General features: G+C 40.7%; 1 protein-coding gene across 3 annotated transcripts in view; it reads right to left on the reverse strand.

Annotated features, from left to right (window-relative positions):
• MGA (MAX dimerization protein MGA) overlaps window positions 1-21,634 on the reverse strand; it is a 64,370-nt gene that overhangs the window by 9,499 nt on the left and 33,237 nt on the right. For 2 of the 3 annotated variants that reach the window (XM_087722313.1, XM_087722304.1), the window contains exons 15-21: window positions 21,252-21,525; window positions 18,738-19,217; window positions 10,465-10,743; window positions 6,045-8,020; window positions 3,590-3,714; window positions 2,071-2,116; window positions 831-1,013 (exon numbers count right to left, since the gene is read on the reverse strand). In XM_087722313.1, coding sequence (XP_087578439.1) covers window positions 831-1,013; window positions 2,071-2,116; window positions 3,590-3,714; window positions 6,045-8,020; window positions 10,465-10,743; window positions 18,738-19,217; window positions 21,252-21,525 — 3,363 coding nt within the window. The remainder of the gene's footprint in view (window positions 1-830; window positions 1,014-2,070; window positions 2,117-3,589; window positions 3,715-6,044; window positions 8,021-10,464; window positions 10,744-18,737; window positions 19,218-21,251; window positions 21,526-21,634) is intronic. The other variant, XM_087722321.1, reaches the window with a different exon arrangement.

Raw genomic sequence — 21,634 nt, forward strand, 5'->3', positions numbered from 1 at the left:
TGGTTGTCCAATCTCTTTTTAAAAACTTCCTGTGTTGAAGCACCCACAGCTTCTGGAAGCAAGTCATTCTACTGATTAATTGTTCTGTCAGGAAATTTCTCCTTAGTTCTAGGTTGGTTCTTTCCTTGATCAGTTTAGTTTCCACCCATTGCTTCTTGTCCTGCCCTCAGATGTTTTGGAGAATAGGATGACTCCAACTTCTTTGTGACAGCCTCTTAAATATTGTAACTCTGCTATCATGTCACCCTAGTCCTTCTTTTCATTAAACTAGATATTAGGCATTTCAAGATATTTTCAAGGAAGTTTTTTTTTGGGGGGGGGGGGGTGTTTCCAGAAAAAAATCCAGATAACTAAAAAGTATTATTTTAAAAAAGTAACAGTGGAATTAGAAACAGGTGTGGCATTGCTTAGCTTCCAATCTCCAATAATCTTACTGAGCTTGAGTCAATCTAGACTGATCTCAAAATATTACGTGTAACTGAATCCTAGTTAGTACTTGGATGGCTCTCCAACAAGGAATACCAGTACTGCAAACAAGATTGGGAAATTAAAAAAAAAAAACACATTGGAAGAAGACTGTTTCCATAAAAGCTAGAGATATATCCAAAAAGTAGGAATAAGCCTAGCTTGAAAATGGCTTGAAATAAACTATTATTTCACTTGAGTTGGGTAGCCAATACATTTATGTAAATAAATAAGAAAGCAAGCTTGCATAGTATTAAATAAGTCTATTACTAATGTTAAGCAAGATTTTTCACCTCTACTGTATTTAAAATCAATTCTGTCCAGTATTTTTCTTTGATATGGAAATATGAATATAAAACACTAACTTGTTTTAAAATGAAGCATTTGGAAACCTTTGGAAAAGCCTGAAGTCCTAATGTTGCTTTCAATTTTTCAAAGAGTCCTCTCATTTCTTTTCGACGTCGACGTTCGTTTGCTGTATGTGTTTGCCGATAGTTAGCAAAGGACTGCTCCTCATTCTTTAGCTTTTTGTTGAGAAACTCAGATTGCTATGAAAAGACAAATCTGCTCTCATGAACAGTTTAAAATACAACATAGTAAAACTGTGATTCTTATAATCAAACAATGCATGGTAGAAATGCACCTTGCATTAATCAGGCTTAAGTATTTTTTTCAGGATCATAAAAATTTGGGTTATCATAAAGTGGCAACTGACTGGAAATAAGACTTATTCCTGAAGACCCTCATAGGTGTGTGTGGAGATCAAGGCCTTAAGCAAACGCTTACAGTTTCTTTAGAGTCCTTGTGGGCTAGATGGAAAACCTCCATGAGCTGGGCTGGGCCAAGCTGGGCCTGTTACTGGAGATTGCCAATGTCTGTTTTGTAACAAACAGCAGAGAACCATCTCTAAATTTCCTCACAGCTTTCTGTTATGTTGCTTAAAGCACATATAAGCATATATAAGTAGACTTCAACTTTTGACCAGTTCCTTAGTGACCATTCAAAATTACCATGGACTATGCAAAACAGATTTACAATCTTCCAAAATCCATACCTTGCAGTCACATGACTGCATTCTGGGTACTCGGCAACCAACCCATATTTATGGCTGTTTGTGACATGATCATGTGACCTTAATTTATGTTTTTGCTAGATACCAGGATTTACTTCTAGTTTTTGTCTAAAACTGCTCTGTAACAAACAAGGGGTCTATTTAACAACTGCAGTGTTTGCTTAACAACCCACCACAAAAAAGGGTTTTATAATCTCGCATCGTCACATGCTGACAAATTTACATCCATCATGACTTACAACTGAAATTGCAGGGTCAGTTATAGTCATAAATCAAGGACTACTTTTATTCAGCCTTCCCTTACATTTAGGAAGAAAAAAATTGCTGATGTTATATTCCCACATGATTATCAGCAGAAAAATATACACAGATATTGACAAAACACCATGGAAAGTAACTTAGCATGATACAAGTTAGTTAACTGCTAGTATCAGTTTATTCTACCTTTAGAAATAGCTAAGAATACATTAGTAAATCTTTACAATGAGAATATTCTTTACTAATTAAACCCAGAAGAATGAACATGACTCTACCTTATGTCGCTTGGTAGTCTTATTAGAATGGTTATGAACCAAGTGCCTGATAGAGAAAATAAACAAGTTTAGTTCCTGGGTTTTTATTCTGGCATTGCCTGAAACTATCCGAAGAATTAAAATATAAAACATAAAATAGAAAATAAACCTTGAAAATATAATAAGCCCAATCAGTTTAAAAATGCCAAAAGCAGTTTATCCCATCACAAAAATAAGCCTGAGACAGAATGAAAGACTGGAAGAACAGAGGAAAATGAGCATGGCTGAGTTATTCTCTACTGAAGTTATATTCTTCAGCATCAGCTTTCAGAAGTAAGAGCACTCTTGTGATGGTTCTGCTCCTAGAATCAAAAAATGGTGATGAGTGCCTTCTGTTCTACTCCCTGATAACAAAAGTGTTTCCCTGCTGTTCTAGACTATTTCCCATGCTTTAGATCAACTACTTTAAAGTGCTGACAGAAGTTATTTGATGTTACAGTATCATCATTACCCTGATTACACATATTTTTACATCCTTTCACCTAATAAATAATCCAGATATGACTTTAAAAAAAATTGCAAAAACCTGCCCATTTCAGTTGTGATCAATTCTCACTTGAGATCAACTGAACATTTCTGATAGAAGAGGTGTGCACTTTGGTGTTTTTGAATCAATTATTTTATTGGGGATTAAGAGCATCTTATTTCAGTTTTCAATGTGCTTCTTGCTGTTCTTTCTGGACAATAACCTAATATCTATTCTCTGGTAATCACCAGGATAGATTACTATATTCCTTTTCAAAAATTTCAGCTAGTCCAAAATAAAAAAAATACTTAACTATTAGCTGATACTGGTCAGCGTAATCAGATGATGCCGGTGATTCAGCAACTGCCCTGGAAAACAATCTGTTTCCAAACTCAGTTTGAAGTGTTGGAGTATAACTTTAAAAGCCCTAAATTATTTGGAGGCAAAGTTTCTAAAATAAATTTTCTCACGTATGAAACTACTTAGATCCTCCTTTTAAAAAAGCCTCCACTAAATGCATTCCCCTAAAATAATTTAGTTAGGCAGACACTCTTCATTTGATATCCTGTTAATAGATTTCCTAAGGCGGTTTTCCTTTTACTATATTGTTTGTTTCACCTCGAGGGAAAAAACATCCTGTATTTTAAGATTTAGATCCAGCTTTGATGTTCTTAAGATTTTTAAATATTTTACATTCTGTTTCCTTCACTTAGTGTTGCCTTTTGTTTAGGTTTATTCTTTTTATGTTACTTCCAGAAATGTTATCTTTTTGTTCCATGTGGAAATTAAATATACATTTTACCATATGCATTAAATAAGCTTCAAGCCTTTGTTTTAAACGGAAATGTATCTTTAAAACAACATGGAAGATTTCTCCCTCTACTATATTAATGCTCATTCAGATAAGTAAAATTGTATTTAGACAAACAATCAAACAACAAAAGTCTGAGAGTTTTCAACTATAAAATTACAAATAAAATTGCTCAATTTGGGTTTTTAAAGGAATATGCTTACAACTGTTTGGACAACAAGGCATGAGCAGCTGTAGCCTTCAAGCGAGCAAGATTAACTTTTTCTGAAAATTCCTCCACAGTCTCAATGTCCACATTCTCCTCAACTTCACTGGATTCACTTCCATTCTGTGACAAAGTAATGAAACACAGTAAATTCTATTGTCCCAGTCATGTAAACTATTTAATATCAATTAATATAAGAATCTACACTTTAAATAATTAATACAATTCTCAACAATTCTCTAATGTATACCGAGCTGTTATGGCTATGTCATTTAAAAAAAAATAGCTATAACTATGGTATCAAAAGTCAAGATTTAAATAACTGAAGATCTAACAAGAGTCATTCACAGTACCAACACAACTATCATAGGATTTACATTGCTGTATCTTAGTGTTAGGCAGTCTATCAGAGTACTGGTGGAATAATCATAGCCAAGAGATTACAATGTTGAAAAAACAATTTCAAAGTAAGAAAAGTTAATGATGGATGTAGACTAATGAAGTTCAAAATACTTAAGCTAATTAGAAACAGTAAGTCAGTGAAATAGATTGATGGTTTTATATTGATTTATTTAAGTTGGATTTCCTATATACTAAAGCACCCATAAAAGCAATTAAAATATAACAAAAAGCTTTAATTTCTCCAGTTTTATGAGATGGGGGTGGGGCTGAACTTTACAGGGGTTGTTTCACAGTGGTATTAACTATCCTAATTACACAGTTTGAAATTACACTAGTCCCATCATACTGGCTTTCCTTCACCTTTCAAAAACTGAATTATTTTGGAAGAATTGAGCCCATGGAGGATGAAATGCCATCAGTTATTACTGTTGTTACTACTTTTATTTTATTTTAATTACAAAATAGGTATTTTACTGTATTTATTATAAGAACCATGGTGGCACAGTGGTTAGATTGCCGTATTGCCGGCTACTTCTACTGGCTGCCAGAAGTTTAATCCTGACTGGCTCAAGGTTGTCTCAGCCTTCCATCCTTCCGAGGTCGGCAAAATGAGGACCCAGATGGTTGGGGGCAATATGCTGACTTTGTAAACCATTTAGAAAGGACTGTAAAGCACTATGAAGCAGTATATAAGTCTAATATTGATATATTATTGATTGCCTTGTATCTACTATTTTTAATGAAAGTTTAGCCTATCTGCCATCCAACTTTCTTTTCATTTCAGGTATATCATCTTTCCTTTATTTTTTTCTATGTTAACACTGAAATCTTTTGGGTCACTGGATGTCACCCGAGTTCATCTTTCATGAAAATTAAGTGGTCAGTTTCAGTCATTCCATTAGTGGATTAGAAAAATCACAAACGAAGAACTGGTTATTCACATCTTTTTGTAGTTTTTTTCTGTGGCACTTGTGAATTTTTGCAAATCAGCTCCTCGCTCATTTGGTCTTATTCCTTCAGAACTTGTGTTCTCAGAAATGTAATGGTTCAGTGAGAGCTGAATCTTGATGCATGATATGTATAATGTGGTATTCCTTACAGATATTCTGTAAGATCTTGAACAGGGCTCCATACAGAAATGAATTTCAGAGGCCACAAAGCAGGAGTGAAATTCAGCAGGTTCTGACAGGTTCTGGAGAACCGGTAGCAGAAATTTTGAGTAGTTCGGAGAACCGGCAAATACCACCTCTGGCTCTAGTATTATGTTATGTCATATTTTGCTTCTCTAGGGACTATTCAGTGCCTATAGATAGATTTCTAGTAAAAAACAATCAATAGTTTGCTCATCCTTGTTATGAAAAGCTCTTAAGGAAGCCTCTCACATTTTAGCTACCTGTTTGGCCACTGGCTGCAAGACAATTCATTGATTCTTTGGTGGATATTTCTCTGATTACCTGTCCCTATTTCTTTGGCCTCACCTACTGGCAATCAAGATCAGATCCCCCAAAGGCTCCTCCTTGCTTGGTAGAGAAGCTATTTCAGGAAAGCAACTGTTCCAAGAGCTGTCATGATGGTGGAAAGCACTTGGGGCAAAAGTAAAACATCCACAATCTTTCCAGGGATCCTTCAAAGTCAAGAGTGAAAGGGTTTTAATCCTGCCAATTTGAGATAGCATTCAAATAGTAGCTGTAGGCATTTCAGCAGGACATGTACGTACCAGGGGATGGTGGTGAAATTAACAATAACTTTCAGAAAGATATTAATTAAGGTTGACTGCATTTCCATCTCATTCATACATAAGCAACTATCTATTTTGGTGTGCTAAATCTTACCTTGAAGCTGATTCTAATTATATGTACAAAACTAAACTACAATGAGAAAGACAATGGAAATACTGTAATATCTAAATCCTAATTTTGTGTTTTGAGATATATATAACCTTTTCAAATATCAAGCATCATTTTGATTGCTGTTAATTAGACAATTATAAGATTAGTTTTATATTTTTGAAATTTGTGAATATTTTTTAATTTAAAAACTTAGATGCTTACCAATACTTCAATGTTTACTGCATCCTCACTTTGATATCCAAATGCTTCATCAACCCTCTCATTTGCAGATTCTTCTGTTTTTTCATCTTTTTCTGTATTATCCCGGGTAATATCAATAAGAGGCGAGGATTTTTTTTGGTGACTCTTGATTTTCCATGTACTTTGTTTTGAGGTTTTTCTTAATTTCTCGGCAAGTTCATCAGCATCCACGTTGATTTTATTTTGTACAACTAAGGATGGTCTGGATATTTTGCCACAAGTTTTACTAATTTTGTGCTCATCATTCCTATTTTGATTATCTTCTTGTGTATCTTTAATACTTTTTTCATAACTAGAAAAGTTACGGCTACTTTGAAAATCAGTATCTTTTTCATATAAATCTTTGTGAGTACTATCCAGGTATTCATTTCTTAAGATGTTATTTTTATTTTTTCCAATATTGATCTTGACCTTCTCACTTACTTTTTCTTTATCCTTTTCTTTAGCCACAAAGTCACACTTTTCCTTCATGTTCTGTCTTGGCAATTCTGGATCTTCATTTTTCCATGGATTTAGAGATGGTTTAGACTTTGTTTGCAGCTCTTCAGTATTAATTAGGGTTTTGGGGGACAGAGCTGGTTTCCCTGGTTTCCCCCAGGATTGTTCAGTAATCAATTCTGTTTTTGTATCTAATGGTTTTTGTTCAGCTCTTTTTGATTCAGTAATTGGATTTTGTGTTGACCTTTCTTGTAATACATCATGGGCAAGAACTGCAACTTCATTACATTTTTCATCAGGATATGAAATTTTATCTAGGGGGTGTTCATCATCTTTGTCTTGATTTTTTTTCTTAATCAGTGCTTCACCTTCTTCACATTTTTGCTTCTCGCTGGTATAGGAGTGGTCTGATTGTATATTAGCCTGTAACATGTGAGAAAAACTTGGTAACTTCAACATTTCAGCATCCTTTTCAATTATTTCTGATGTATTCCTGTTACATGTTATTTCTTCGGAATGCAAGTCTGGATTATGAAGTGGTAGTTTGTTTTCTTTTAATTTACTAATTTCTGAGTCAGTAATTTCTGCCGTTTGTGAACATACTGAATCTTCTTCTAACTTATTGGCACTGAGCTCATTTTTCTTATGTGAAATTTTAATCTCAAGAGATGCAGCTTTCTTTGCAATGGAACTTGAATCATTCTTCTGCCCTGGAAACTGAAGTAAAGCAAAACTGCCTGACTGTAGAGATATTAGATTATTTATATTGCTTGGTAGCCCACTGGCGTTACACTTTATTTTAAACTGAGAATCTGTTTGATCGGAATTGCTTTTTACTCCAGAAGGAGAAATTCTCAGAGTCAAAGTACCAACTGGGGACACAGAACCTGAAGAATTAACAGGTGTTACTTGAGTTACTGTAGCACAATGCACAGCTGTAGTTCTAATGTCTTGTAATGTCCAATTTGTGACAGGGGATTCCGAATCAGCAGAAGTGTCCTCAATGATAGAAGACATAATAGAAGGAGGCACGGGCAACGAAGAATTAGTACTGTTAGGTGACATTGTGAATATTGAAGGGGACTTATTGGTAGGTGAAACAGGCGTAGAATAGGGTAGGGATGATGAAATTGCAGCTCTAGAAGGTACAAGTGTAGTAGAAGAGGTTGTGGGCAACAAAGGAACATCAGTAGAAGAGGTCATGGACAAAAGTGAAGATGTTTCAGCAGAGGGGGATAAAGATAAAGCATTAGAGGACATGGACAGTACTAAAGAGGACTCGGGGGATGGAGTTTGTGATAATAGTGCAGTGGTTGTGCTTGATGTCCCAGATAAAACAGAAACGTTCTCTGCAGTTGAGAATTCAGGCAAAACTGAAGGAGATGTAGGCAGAATTGAAGTTGTAGTAGTGGAGGTCACCGATGGAACAACAGAAGCTTGACATGCAGCTATTTCAGGAAGCTTAGAAGGGCCAGGAAGTCGGATTCCTACCATAGAGCCTATAATTAAAAAAAAATATATATTATTTCTTGCTAAATACTTAATCCACCCTCTAACGTAAGCATTGTTTTTAATGCAATATCAACTCCAAGGTATAAATGAACAAATCCTGATCAGATATCTTCCCAGAACTTTTTTTAGATGGTCATTTTACATTCAAACAAACAGGTGTTGTACTTCTACAGGTTACTGTTTGGAATGGTCCTTCCTGAGCTGCTTTTTGCAGAAAGTGAAGTCAATTTAACTGACTATTCTCAATGTAGTGCCTCTTGTTTTTACTTCAATTCCTTAACAGCAATAGCACTTAGACTTATATACTGCTTTATAGTGCTTTACAGCCATCTCTAAGCGGTTTACAGAGTCAGCATATTGCCCCCAACAATCTGAGTCCTCATTTTACCCACCTTGGAAGGCTGGAAGGCTGAGTCAACCTTGAGCCTAGTGAGATTTGAACTGCCAAATTGCTGGCAGCCAGCAGTCAGCAGAAGTAACCTGCACTACTGCACTCTAAACACTGTGCCACAGTGGCTCATAAACCAGAGATTCTCAAACTTTCTCAGTTCATGGCACCCTTAATGTCTCAGTATTTTTTTTCCATGACATCCTTAGATCAAATTTGTGAGCTTATTTAATTTTTCATTCATTCTGTGGATATTTTTATTGTTTTAATTTTTCAATTGTTTTTTTTTTAATTTTAGAATTGTATGCTGCCCAGAATCACTCAGTTGAGTTGTGTGGCTATAAAAATTGAATAAATAAAATAAACTAACTTAAATTAGTAATTTGGAAGTGTTTGAAAGATTTCCAGTATTGGAAATCTTGCATGACACCCTTGTGCATAGTTTGGGAACCATGGCCTTAAATTACAGCAGATATCCTTAATGGTAGGCAAAATTCATTTCAAACAAAATTGGACAGAACTGCCTAGTTACAAAACATACCTCTTAAGAACTTGCATTCAAGCTATAATGCTACAAAAACCTAGGTAACTATATTAGAGACTTCTAAACTGTTATATTTTTGTGGCTTTCAGCTATTAACCAAAATAGAAGCATTCACAATATAATAATTTTGATAAAAATAATGAAATCTTTAAAAACATAACCAAGAGAGAATCTATTAAGTAATTAACACTTTGATAGTAACACTGTTAAGTAATTAATATAAATTAAACGTGCTCTTTTGAAAAAGACAGCAGACACAGCTCAAACAGAAGAACCACCAACTTATTGTACTTTTTGGAGTGTAAGACGCCCCTCCCCTCCTAAAAGTGGGTGAAAATGTAGGTGCGTCTTATAAATTGAATACGGGTGTTTTTTGCCTCCCAAACCCTCCACATGCCACATTTTCACCCTCCCCCGTCCTCAGAAGCACTCTGCAGTGCTCTGCACATCCCGTTTTTGCTAAAAACGGGGCTGTTTGGGGGCTCCCAAGCCTTCAGCGCATAGCGTTTTTTCCCTTCCCAGCCCCTGTGTTAACTCGTAAAGCATTTTCATATCTGTTATCAAGCTAGAAAGCCAATGTATAGAAGTGTCTAAAGGAATGGAAGAAAGACCATATTCCATTAATGGGAAGTAATGATACAAGTCAAGGGGAAAAACAGATATTCAACTGCAAGACTATATATTGGAAATATTCTTTTGGATTCATTGGGAGAAAGCAACCTTCTAGATGTTAATGACACAATTATTCTTCTGGGGAAGATGTATCTATCACTTACTCTCATAACTTTAAAATGGTTCACACTATTACTGAATTCTTCCAGGATGATTTTGACTACTTAATCTTCCAAAATATCATTTCAAATCTCATGACCCCTGGACACTGTACTGAACTTTCTTTCTTTTTTCTATATTAACATGTTATTACTTTTGCACTAATACAACCTACATTAAAGGAGTGTATTTACTTCTAGTAATAAGTACTGAATGGGAGAAAACATTCCCAGAAAACCAGGAATATATTAATCAAAACTAAATTTTCCAATCTAAATGGTGGACATAATCTAGCAAATCCTGAGAAAAATAAAATTTGCGAACACAGCAGGAGCATATGTTCCCTTTCAGATGAGTTTTTTTTTTTAAAAGAAGGAGAATAGCTCCCTTTTGCTCTGGGTTTTGTTTTGTTTTTTTGGCTCCCATTACAATTGCTCCCCAATTTGACTCCTGCCTTTAAGAGCGGTTCCCTAATTTAGAGAAGGGTTGACACAACATTAAGAATTGTGGAGAAATGATTTAGGAATTGAAACTGAAGAACTCCAGGAGGGCCAATCCAACCAATTTCCTACACACACACACACACAGAGTACATAAGCACTTATTCATTAGAATTTTATTATTTTAATATACTAAAACTAGATACACAAATATAGCAGGACCTGCTATTTCAGAATTACTTACACAATCGCATAAAATAACAACAAAATATTTGCTGTATTCTGTACCTGGATTACGGAGCATTATGGGCTGTAAACTGGACTGTGCTCCTGAAGTTTGAAGTTGTTGCAAGGGAACAAGTTGGATAATCTGGCCATTGGGGTGTCGGTAGAGATTAACAGCACCTGGATGCCTCAAAGGTTGTAAAACTACTCTTTTGCCAGAAGCAAGTTGCATATTTTGTGAAGGTCTCAAGGTAGAAGAACATTGCTGTACTGGAATCAAAATAAATCTGGTTCCCATACGATACTCTGCTCCACGAGGCAAACCTGGAGGACTTGTAGCACCTGTATTATTGCAGAAAAAAACCATTCTTCTTAGCCAATTCTTACTACTCAAGTAAGATTTGCAGACTATTTTACTAAGTTGAGATGCACATTTTTGCTGTAACTAGTGCTTCCCAAAAAAGATTAAACGAAAACTTTAGATCCATTTTTGCATTTCAGGGGATTTAATGGAACAAGATGTGATTTTCAAATTGAGATTGAAACATAACAGAGGAGAGAAATAAATTTTTGTACCAATTATAATTAGTAAAATACCGTATTTTTCGTAGTATAAGACGCACCAAGGTCTCGAAGAGGCAATTTTTTAAAAAAAGTAGGTAGGTAGATACAGGGAGAGAGGGAGAGAGAGAAATACAGTAGGTCAGGAGGGAGAGAGAGAGTAAGTAGGTAAAGGGAGAGAGATATATACAGTAGATAGATTGGGAGAGAGAGAGGAGGTAGGTAGGTAGATAGATAGAGAGAAATACAGTAGGTAGGTAGGGAAAGGGAGAGAGTAGGTAGGTAGGTAAGTAGGTAGGTAGGTATGTGGATAGAGAGAAATACAGTAGGTAGGTAGGGAAAGGGAGATAGTAGGTAGGTAGGTAGGTATGTGGATAGAGAGAGAGAAATACAGTAGGTAGGTAGGGAAAGGGAGATAGTAGGTAGGTAGGTAGGTATGTGGATAGAGAGAGAGAAATACAGTAGGTAGGTAGGGAGAGAGAAAGAGTAGGTAGGTAAATGGAGAGAGAGAGAGAGAGAGAGAGAGAGAGAGAGAGAGAGAGAGAGAGAGAGAGAGAGAGAGAGAGAGAGAGAGAGAGAGAGAGAGAGAGAGAGAGAGAGAGATACAGTAGGTAGGTAGATGTTTACAGGTGTATTTATCCATGTGCTGGAGAAGGAAATCGCTGACAACCTAAGACTTGTTTCTGCTGGTACAGCAATTGATCAATGTAATTCTCATCAATCACTCTAACTAAAAAGCTTTCCGAAAGGAAAAAAAAAGTTTTTGTACTCTGCAAATCGCCCCCAAACGGGCCCGTTTTTCGTGAAAACGGGCCAGTTTTTCCCCAAATAAAAGGCATGAATAGTCTTGGGGGGGGGGGGCTTGCAGAATGCTTCTGGGGAGGTGAGGGAGGGGCAAAAAGAGCAAAAAATGGCCCATTTTTTGTGAAAATGGGCCTGTTTTTTGTCAAAAAAATTGCATGCATAGCCTTATGGAGGCTTATAGAGTGCTGCTGGGAGCTGGGGTGGGGGAGCAAAAATGCCCCTTTTTTTGCTCATTTCTGCCCTCCCCAGCCCCCAGGAGCTCTCAGAAAGCCTTCATAAGGCTATGCACGGCCATTTTGGTGAAGGGAGCAGGGCTTAGGGAGGCAAAAAAAATGCTGTATTCGATGTATAAAATGAACCCAGATTTTCAGCCTCTTTTTTGAGGGAAAAAGGTGCATCTTATACTCCAAAAAATACAGTACTTAAAGGAATCACCAAGTACTCCAACTTTGTAAACTATGATGCCCTACTTTTGGAACAGTGTATATGTTATGGCAATATCTCCATGAATCCTTGGCTAGGAACTGATAATATTAACAACAATAGATCAACAAAGATTAGAGTTTTTGTGTCTATTTGTGTTTAAAACCATTGGACTGGAGATTCAAGTCCTGCCTTGGAGAAAAAAAATAGCTAAGCGATGTTGCATCACTCTAATGGCAAACGTTCCCAAACATTTCAAAGTAAATTTGCTTCTTCTAACCTGATTGTTCCTATGTTTTCTATTGCACTTGAAATCTTTTTATATTAACCTGTTAGCATGGTAGTCACACTCATATAATGCAGCAATTGCATGCTGCACAAGATTCTGGAGAGAAATTCAAGATTTCACACAGATAAAGATAGTGTTTTTGACCCCATCATATAGAATGTCAGTTGGTCTTATCTGAACTGCATGTCTCAAAGATGGCATGGGAGGAGTCACAGCTGGGTATTAACATGGCCCATTTGCCTGGAGACTGAGGTAGAATTTGAGGCCACACCTCTACTCCTCCTTCTGACTCTCCAGATTAACCGATGGTCCAGTCGAAGAAGAATCCTGGGAAGGAAGGGAACAGGAAACCACCCCAACTCCTTTCCCGGTCCCTGACTGCCAGTAACTAACCCACTCAGGCCCCCATGCGCAGGAGCGTACCGAACAGGTGGGAAGTGACTCCTCCCATGTAATCTTCAAGTTCAGGTAAGACCAACTGACAGTCTCCGAAGTGGGGCATGGGAGGAGTCACAGCTGGGACATACCAAAGCTAGATGTCTATGGGGGGGGGGAATCATTGGGCCTGAGCCCCTCGAGTGCCCAGCACTCCCTGAAGAACCCTCCTCTCAAAGGATGCCTCTGCGGCGGGATAGGCATCCAGCTGGTAGTGCCTAATGAAGGGCGAGGGTGAAGACCAGGCGGCCACTTTGCAGATATCCTCATTGGCGCCCGAGAGGCCCAGGCCACAAAGCTAGCCGTACTCCTGGTGGAATGCACGGTGATGCCCTCAGGCACCGGAAGGCCTTGGAGATGGCTAACCTAATCCATCTGCTGATGGTGGCTGGGGAGATCTTTGCTCCCCGGGTCGAGGGATGGAAGAGACAAACAGCGCCTCTGACCCTCTGAGAACAGCCGTGCGCTTCAGATAAATGCGCAGTGGCCTTCTTACGTCCAGGCGATGCCAGGACCTCTCCCTTCCTCTGGAAGCATTAGGACTGAAGTCCGGGAGAACTACCTCCTGAGCCCTATGGAAGGGAGAGTTGACCTTAGGCATAAAGGCCGGATCGAGCCTGAGCACAACCCTGTTGTCGTGGAAGGTGCAGAGATCCTCCCTGGTGGAAAGAGCATTAAGCTCAGACACCCTCCTGGCCAAAGTGATCGCTATGAGGAAGACCAATTTGAGGGTCAAAAATTGCAAGCTCACCTCCCCCAGGGGCTGAAAAGGTGGCTCCAGGAGCGCCTGGAGTACCATAGGAAGATCCCAAGAGGGGAAGCGGTGGACACTGGAGGCCGGAGATTAGCTGCCCCTCTGAGGAACCTTTTTATGACCGGGTGCTGAGACAAAGGCTCGGCGCCCATCCCTCCCAGGACTGTGGCTAGGGCTGAGACCTGCCTTCTGAGGTACTGTGGGCCAGACCTTTCTCCAAACCATCCTGGAGGAAGTCCAGCACCTGTGGAACTGAGACCGCTGAGGGGAAGGGGGGGGGAAAGGTGTAGAGAAGACGCAATGACCATCTGCGGCATAGGGAGTCGATGTTCACCACTCCTCGAGTCAGGAATCGCAATATGAACCTCGGAAGCTGGGCGTTTGGTGGGGAGGCGAAGAGATCCACTGTTGGCTAACCGAATCTCTGGCAAATCTGCTCGAAGATGCTGGGGTGAAGTTGTCACTCGCCGTGGTCTACTGTCTCTCTGCTGAGCCAGTCCGCCAGTTGGTTTTCCACCCCGTAAATGTGTTCTGCCCGAATTGACAGGAGATTCCGTTCCGCCCAGTTTCCCAGCCGCACTGCCTCGTCGTGTAGCGCCACAGAATGAGTGACTCCCTACTTGTTCACGTGAGCCTTGGCTGCCACGTTGTCTGTCAGAACCAGGATGTGTCTTCCAGTGACTGTTGTCTTGAAGTGCTGGAGAGCTAGGTGGATCGCTCTGAGCTCCAGCCAGTTGATGTTCTTCCGTAGGGGTCCACCGGCCCTGAACTAACTGGGACTCCAGGTGTGCCCTCAACCGAACAGCCTTGCGTCTGTCGGTAGGACCAACCTGTCTGGCTCCCTGAATAGGGAACCCTTGGTCAGTGCTGGAGACATCCACCAGTGGAGGGAGAGAAGCACCTGGGGCGTCACGAAGACCTTGAAGCTTGCTCATCACGTTCCTCTGATGTGGAAGCAGGAACCACTGCAGTTTTCTGGCGTGGAGGTGAGCCCAGGGCATGATCTCGATGCAGGAGATGAACTTGCCGAGAAGCCTGGAAAGGAGAGCTATGGGGACAGATCGAGTCTGCGAATCTCTCGAATCAATTCCACAATACTGTCCCATGGCTCCTGTGAGAGAAAGACCTCACACTTCACCGAGTCAATGATGGTCCCTAAATGTTGGAGTCTAGTGGTGGGGACTAGGTGGCTTTTATCGAGATTGACCAAGAACCCTAGGGTTCGCAAGGTGTTAATGGTGAGTCCTAAGTTCCCCTCATTTCTGGCTGCCAACGTGGCTAGCACAAGGATGTCAACCAGGTAGCAATGTAATTGGACCGGGATGGCTCAGAGGTGGTCCGCTGCCACGGCTAGAGCCTTGGTGAAGGTCCTGGGGGCAGAGGCCAACCCAAAGGGAAGGGCCCTGTATTGGTAATGTGTGCCCCCATATGAGAATCTAATGAACCTACGGTGCTCAGGGGCAATCATGATGTGGAGGTAGGCCTCCGTGAGATCAATTGAGGCTGATCCCCTCCAGGATAAACTTGAGGGAGGCCATATTAAATTTATGGTAATGAGCCTTGTGTTTAACAGCTTGAGATCCAGGATAGCCCTCCACCCCCTGAACTCTTGGGGACCACGAACAGGTTGGAATAGAATCCTGATTCTTTATCCCCCTCCGGAACTAGCTCCACTGCTTTGATACTCAGTAGATGCTGGATGGCCTTGTGCATGAGGGAGCCATTGACCAGATTCTTGGAGGGGGGAAAGATCCGGAATATATTCGGGGAGGGAACAGAACTCCAACTGTAGCCCAAACCTGACTGTATGGAGAACCCATGCATCCGAAAAGATGCGATCCCAGCGGTCCACAAACAAGGAAAGGCGGCCGCTGATCAGGTGATTCGAGCCCGAATCACTTGTTTCTGCGGAAGGGACGCCCCCCCCCCTTGAAAGGGACGCTGGCTGGGCTGCTGGAACCTGAATCTATCCCGGGAGAATTGCCTATGCTCCTGTCTGGGGAATCTGGGGGCAGAGTACCTCTGCTGCTGGAAGTCCTGCTCAGGGAGTCGGTAGGAGGGCCTCCTGGGGTAAGGGACCGGGCGGTAGTCTGAACGCTTGGACGTAGATGGGAGGACCTTTAGTTTATTCTTGTCTTCAATTAGGATGGGATCCAGGGCAGTGCCAAATAGCTTGTCTCCCGGGTACTCTGTCAAATGCCATTTCGCCCGGGATTCAGCCTGCCAGTTGCGCAGCCACAGCATGACTGAGGAGGACAGCGCCCTGGAATAATACTTTACCACGTCCAGCATGGCGTCTGCCAAGAACTGGGTAGCCGCCATCAACTTCGGGATGTCCTGCAGTAGCCTCATGTCCGACGCCAGCGTCCTGTCTTGGAGTTGTTCCAGCCATAGCAGCGCGGACCTGTTGAAGAAAGAGGCTGCAGACGCCACCCTGATCGCCCACATCATAGCCTGGAATGTCTTACGATTGACAAATTCCGCCTTCCTATCCTCCACCTTCAGACAGTTGGAGATGTGCCCTGTCACCACCGCTGAGGAAGAGGCCAGCCCAGCCACAGGAGCATCCACGGAAGGAACCTGTAGAGCTTGGGCAAAGGAAGCATTAAGATTGTAGAACCTGCGATCATTGCTCCCTGGGGTGGGGAAGGTACCTGGATTAGACCATTGAGACTTGAGCACTTCCAGGAAGAGGTCTGGGGTAGAAATCTCCTCCTTTTCAACCTGGGCCCTGTGGAAAGGCCCTTTCTTGGTCCCCCCACTAGTACTAGGAGCAGCCGCGGCCTGATAGGGTTCTGATGCACTGTCCAGGTCTGTTGTGGCCTTGGCCTTGTGCAGCAGGGAGCTGAACAAGGCAGGAGAAAATAGGCCCATGATAGCTGGGGCCTCTGGAGCCTGAGAGTTTTTGTCTTCAGAGAAGCCAATATCCTTCTTTTCCTCCTCTTCTGAACCTGATCCCTCACTAGCAGTGGAGGGAAAGGATGCTCTGTGCTCTCTGGAGCCTGTAGGATCGGGTTGATCTGCATGACATCGTGGAGCCCTATGAGAAGACTTTCGCCTAGGCCCCTGAAATTGGTGTTGCATGCCCGAGGAATAACATTCTGAAAACTCTCTGAGAGTTCTGGGTAGGCCGGGGAGAGGCTTGGAGGCTCCAAGGCAGATCTAGGGTCTGAGGATTGAGGAGTAAAGCACTGCCTGGGAAAATTTGTTGCCCTGCGGCCGAATGGGTCTCCCCATATCCCTGGAGAATGGGAGGGTGATAAGGGAGGAGATAAGGGACTACCCCCCCCAATAGAATCATGTGGGGAGCCCGGAAATCGTGCGTCCTCATTCCAAAATGGCAACCGCCTACCAGGCGGTCCGAGTGCCTGAGCCGGCTCCGACTGAGCCGCTCTCCTCAATTCTAGGATCTGAGATCCCCTCCAGTGAATTGGGGATCGCACTTTACGTTTCCTGAGGTGCGCGTTTGGAGCTCCCCCCCCCCAACCGCTGACAGGCAGCTCAGGAGCCTTCTGCAAATGCAGCGAGCTCAGCTTGTGCCAAGGCAGGGATAGAGAGGCGCAGGAGATAGAGGTAGGAGGAATTTAAGGTAGAATGAAATATGCAAAGGAATAGTTTGTACCAAAGGGGAGCCAACCAAAATAGCTCCTTCTGGGCCGAAGACTGAGGTTAACCTGGGGAGTCAGAAGGAGGAATAGAGGTGTCGCCTCAGTCTCCAGGCAAATGGGCTGTGTTAATATCAAGTTGTGACTCCTCCCATGCCCCACTTCAGAGACAAAACAGAAAATGTTAGCTAATTATCACAATCTGCAGGGAACACTCTGAAGGTGTATCTAAAGAGCAACTGACAAACTTGAATTTTCACATATTATAGTTAGTTATATGAATTAAGGATATTGATTTGATATATTTAACTATATAATAAATATTGTTTAATTTTGTAGAGATACACATTTTGATTCTCAGTTTACACCCTTTACAATAATTATCAATTATTTTCAGCTTTCACCTGTACAATCCAATGCCTGCTTTAATTTTTCACTACATCAGCAAATCACCAGCAAGGTGATAACTTAGTTTGACTTTGAGCAATTAAACTACCCGGATAACTTCACTGTTAGAGCATTATATCTGTATGTTTAGGAAGAACTCCTCGACCTCAGTGGTCCCTAACCTATACGGTTCAGCGGCCTGGCAGTAAGGGAGAGCTGGTAAGCACGTGTGTGCACCCCGACCCACCACTTGTGCAAGTCGAGCTGCGCACATCTGCGCCACCCTGCTGCTTGAACATGTTGAGCTATGTGCATGGGTTCACCGACAAACGCGCGCCAACAAAACCACGCCGACAAAACCGTGATGTCAAAAGCGCTGCGACAAATGTGCACCGACAAAAGCGTACTATCAACAAACAACATAGTGGGATGCGAAAACGTTATAACCCTAACCCTAACTCTAACCGTGCTTTTGTGGGCGCGCATTTGTGGGCGCGCTTTTGACATCACAGTTTTGTCGGGTGCGCATTTGTTGGGTTATGTATGCATGCACACCAGCCTGCTGCTTGTGCAAGTTGAGCTGCATGCATGCACACTGGCCTGCCACTCATGCAAGTTGAGCTGTGCATTCCAGCCCGCTGTTTGCACAAGTTGAACTGTCCGTGTGCACAGTGGCCTACTGTTTGTGCAAGCTGCGTTTTGTGCATGTGTGCCAGCCTGCCTCTCATGCAAGTCACACTACATTCTTGCACGGTGGCCTACTGCTTGCACAAGTCGAGCTTCATGCATACGCAATGGCCCACCACTTGTGTAAGTCAAGCTACATGCAGGCGCACTGGTCTACTGCTTGCGCAGGTTGAGGTTTGTGCATGCACATCAGCCGACAACTCATACAAGATGAGCTGCACATGTGTTAGCCCACTGTAGAGCCCAGTTTCAAACAGCTAACAGCCCTGTAGTGGGTCACAGCTTGGGGGTGGGGACCCCTGCTCTACCTCATTACAGGTTACCTGGCAATGCACAGATTCAATCAAAACAAGCATCTGTAGCAAGAAGTGATGATAAATATAAGTTTTACCTTGTTTTTGATTTGATGGGGGGCTTTTTTGAATTCCTGAGAGTCCAGAGGGTTGAACAAAGCTAACTGATGAAGTTGGTGAAGTCACAGTGAGAGGAATTACAGCTGTGGATGTAGAAACTGGAATTGAGGACTGAGCAAAAGGCATGCTTTTAACTGGCGTTGTTATTTCCATAGCATCTGTGGCTGAGGATATATTTATTTCTTGTTTTCCAACAGTATTTGTAGAAGCAATGTCAGGAGGATTGTTATTCTGCAAAGGACTGGAAATTGTTACAGGAGGTGATGCCACAGAGGTTACAGCAGTTGTAGTATCAACTGTGGTTGATTCAGCAGAAGGTGAGATAGATTTGGTATGAGATTTCTGTGGTTCTGTCAAACATTGAAATGATCCAGTTTCAGAAGCCTTCTTCTGTAGACCTCCAACTGTATTTATAGAGGTCAACTGATTGGTCACACCATCTAATAATGGTCGAGGAGCTGAAAAGAAAGATTTTTAAAGTCAATATATTAATGTTTTTATTTTATATTTTCTCCATGTATGGCAGTGATCGATTCTAGTTGCATTTTCTTACTTTTCTTTTGTTTTTTCAAAGAATTTTTATTTTTTTATTCTCTTACATACCATTTTAAGTATACATTCACATAATTGGTATTCTTCTTTACATTTATCATTCTTACACATTTATTATTTCATTTAATAAGTTATAATGTAGAATTTGGGTTATTTTATTTACCAGTCCTTCCTACTTTTGTAACACCTCCTTGTTTTCTCTTTCTTTTCTTCCTCCTTCCCTTCTCTACTTTATTCCTTCCTCCTCTCCTTCTCCCTTCTTCCCTTCCCTTTCTCCTACTCCTGTTCTTCCTCTTCCCCTTTCTACCCTCTCTCCTTCTTTCTCCCCCTTCCATCCACCTCTCCTTACCTCTTTCTTCTTTTCCCCGTCTTCCTTTCTTTCTCTCCTCTCTCCCTTTCTTTTTCTATTATTGTTGGTGTGTATTTCAAAACTCAGTTTATGTTTCCTTGGGATGGTATTTCCGTCAGCCCAGATTAATTTAGTATCATTTTTTATTCCCTTACCTTCACTAGTCTACCCTAGACATGTTTCTCCCCTTTATATCTCATTCTTGAATATATATATGTTTATATACGTTCTTGAATATATACTTATATCTTTTCTGTTTTCCCCTCCCCCCCCGGCCTTCCATTTAATAGTGCGTCATCTGGGTACTTTATCTTCTCCCTATTTTCTTTTCTAGTTTGCTTTCTTTAACCAGCCATAGAACCTTCCCCATATCTTGAAGTACTCTGATTTCTCTTTATCCTTTATTTTCATTGTCAACCTATTCATCTCTGCACAATCTAATATCTTTTTTATTATCTCTTCATCTGTTGGTAGCTTATTTAATTTCCAATTTTGGGCAAATACAATTCTCGCTGCTGTAGTTACATGTATAATCAAATAAGTATCCTCTTTCTTGAATTTCTCTGAGATAATACCTAAAAATGTCTCTGGTCTAAATTCTATTTCTTCTTGTAACATTTTCTTTAACCATACTCTTATTTTAGTCCAATATTTCCTTGCTTCTGCATATGTTCACCACATGTGGTAGTATGAACCTATTGCTTATTAACATTTCCAACATTTCGCTGACTTGTCTTTAAACATCTCAGCTCAGCTAGTTTTCCCAGTGACATGTGCCATCTGTAAAACATTTTGTAAGTTTTCTTTGTAAGCTGTTGATATGGTTAGTTTATAGATCCTTTCCCATAGTTGTTGCAATTTTTCTAGTTCAATCGTATGACCAAAATTATTTGCCCAAGATAATATTGTATCTTCTTACTAAAGGAGGTCAAGTATAGAAGAAAGTCTCCTATCCTGCCCACGTCTTAAAAACTTCAGTTATGAATCCATGTAAGGACAATAGATATAAAAATGGTTACATGCTAGCAAAAGCTAATTTTAAATAGTTTAAAATATTTCTGAGTTGGCATTTCTGTTTCCTTACATGAAGCTTAGTAGTAATGTCAAAGTTAGGGACAAATCACAGAAAAAAATAGAGAAAAAACTTTTTTCTGAAAAAATTAAAACAAGCTATTACAAAGTATTTCCTAATATTTTAGTTTTGAATAACACCTAAAATAAAATACATTGTTTAAAAAAAAATGAAACACAGAGTTTAACAGAGGTATGGGCAGAAGCAGCCTCTTAGTCCCAATGTCCCAAATATGCTTTTTCTAAAAGGCAACTGGACTTTTTTGGTTTTTGTTTTCTTTGAAAATGTTTCACTTCTCATCCAAAAAGTTTTTTCGATTCTTCAGAACTTCTTTATTTCCACTCTCAGGCCTCCCGATCCTCTTGGTTTTTAATTTAAGTCTTGTCATTTTTCTCCATGGATGGCTTAGCAGTATATCAGAATCAATGACATTAGGCAACATGATAGAACAAAGCCACCTTCGTTTTCATTCATCCATTCATTTCTTTTAGAATACAGTAGAAAAAAAATCTGACCTACCTATCTGTCTCTGTGCTGAGACACGAGCAGTGGAGACTGTTGTAGTATCAGTAGAAAATGGAGTTTTAGATGTTTCTGATGTGGACACATCAGTTGGTAGTGATTCAGAAACAGCAAGTTTATTACTGGGTGCTGTTTTGAGGATCATTGTTGAGAGATCAAACATGGTTGATTGCAGTCTACCCGTGAGATAAGCTGCTAGATGACTGGCTGGATGCAATGCTCCCATCTGTCCCAAAAGAAGTTTGGCTTGAGGAGAGTTTTTACCATTAACCTGAAATAAAAGAGGCAAAATGCCACACCCACTACCACAGCATGGTTCAACAGAGTCTAGAACATCGATGCTGATTTAATTTAAAGCAATAGAATAGTGGTGTCATTAA

The sequence above is a fragment of the Thamnophis sirtalis genome, unplaced genomic scaffold (genome assembly GCF_051295495.1).
Source record: "Thamnophis sirtalis isolate CommonGarterSnake01/CBP01778 unplaced genomic scaffold, rThaSir2_p1.2 scaffold_1, whole genome shotgun sequence".
Lineage (NCBI taxonomy): Eukaryota > Metazoa > Chordata > Lepidosauria > Squamata > Natricidae > Thamnophis > Thamnophis sirtalis.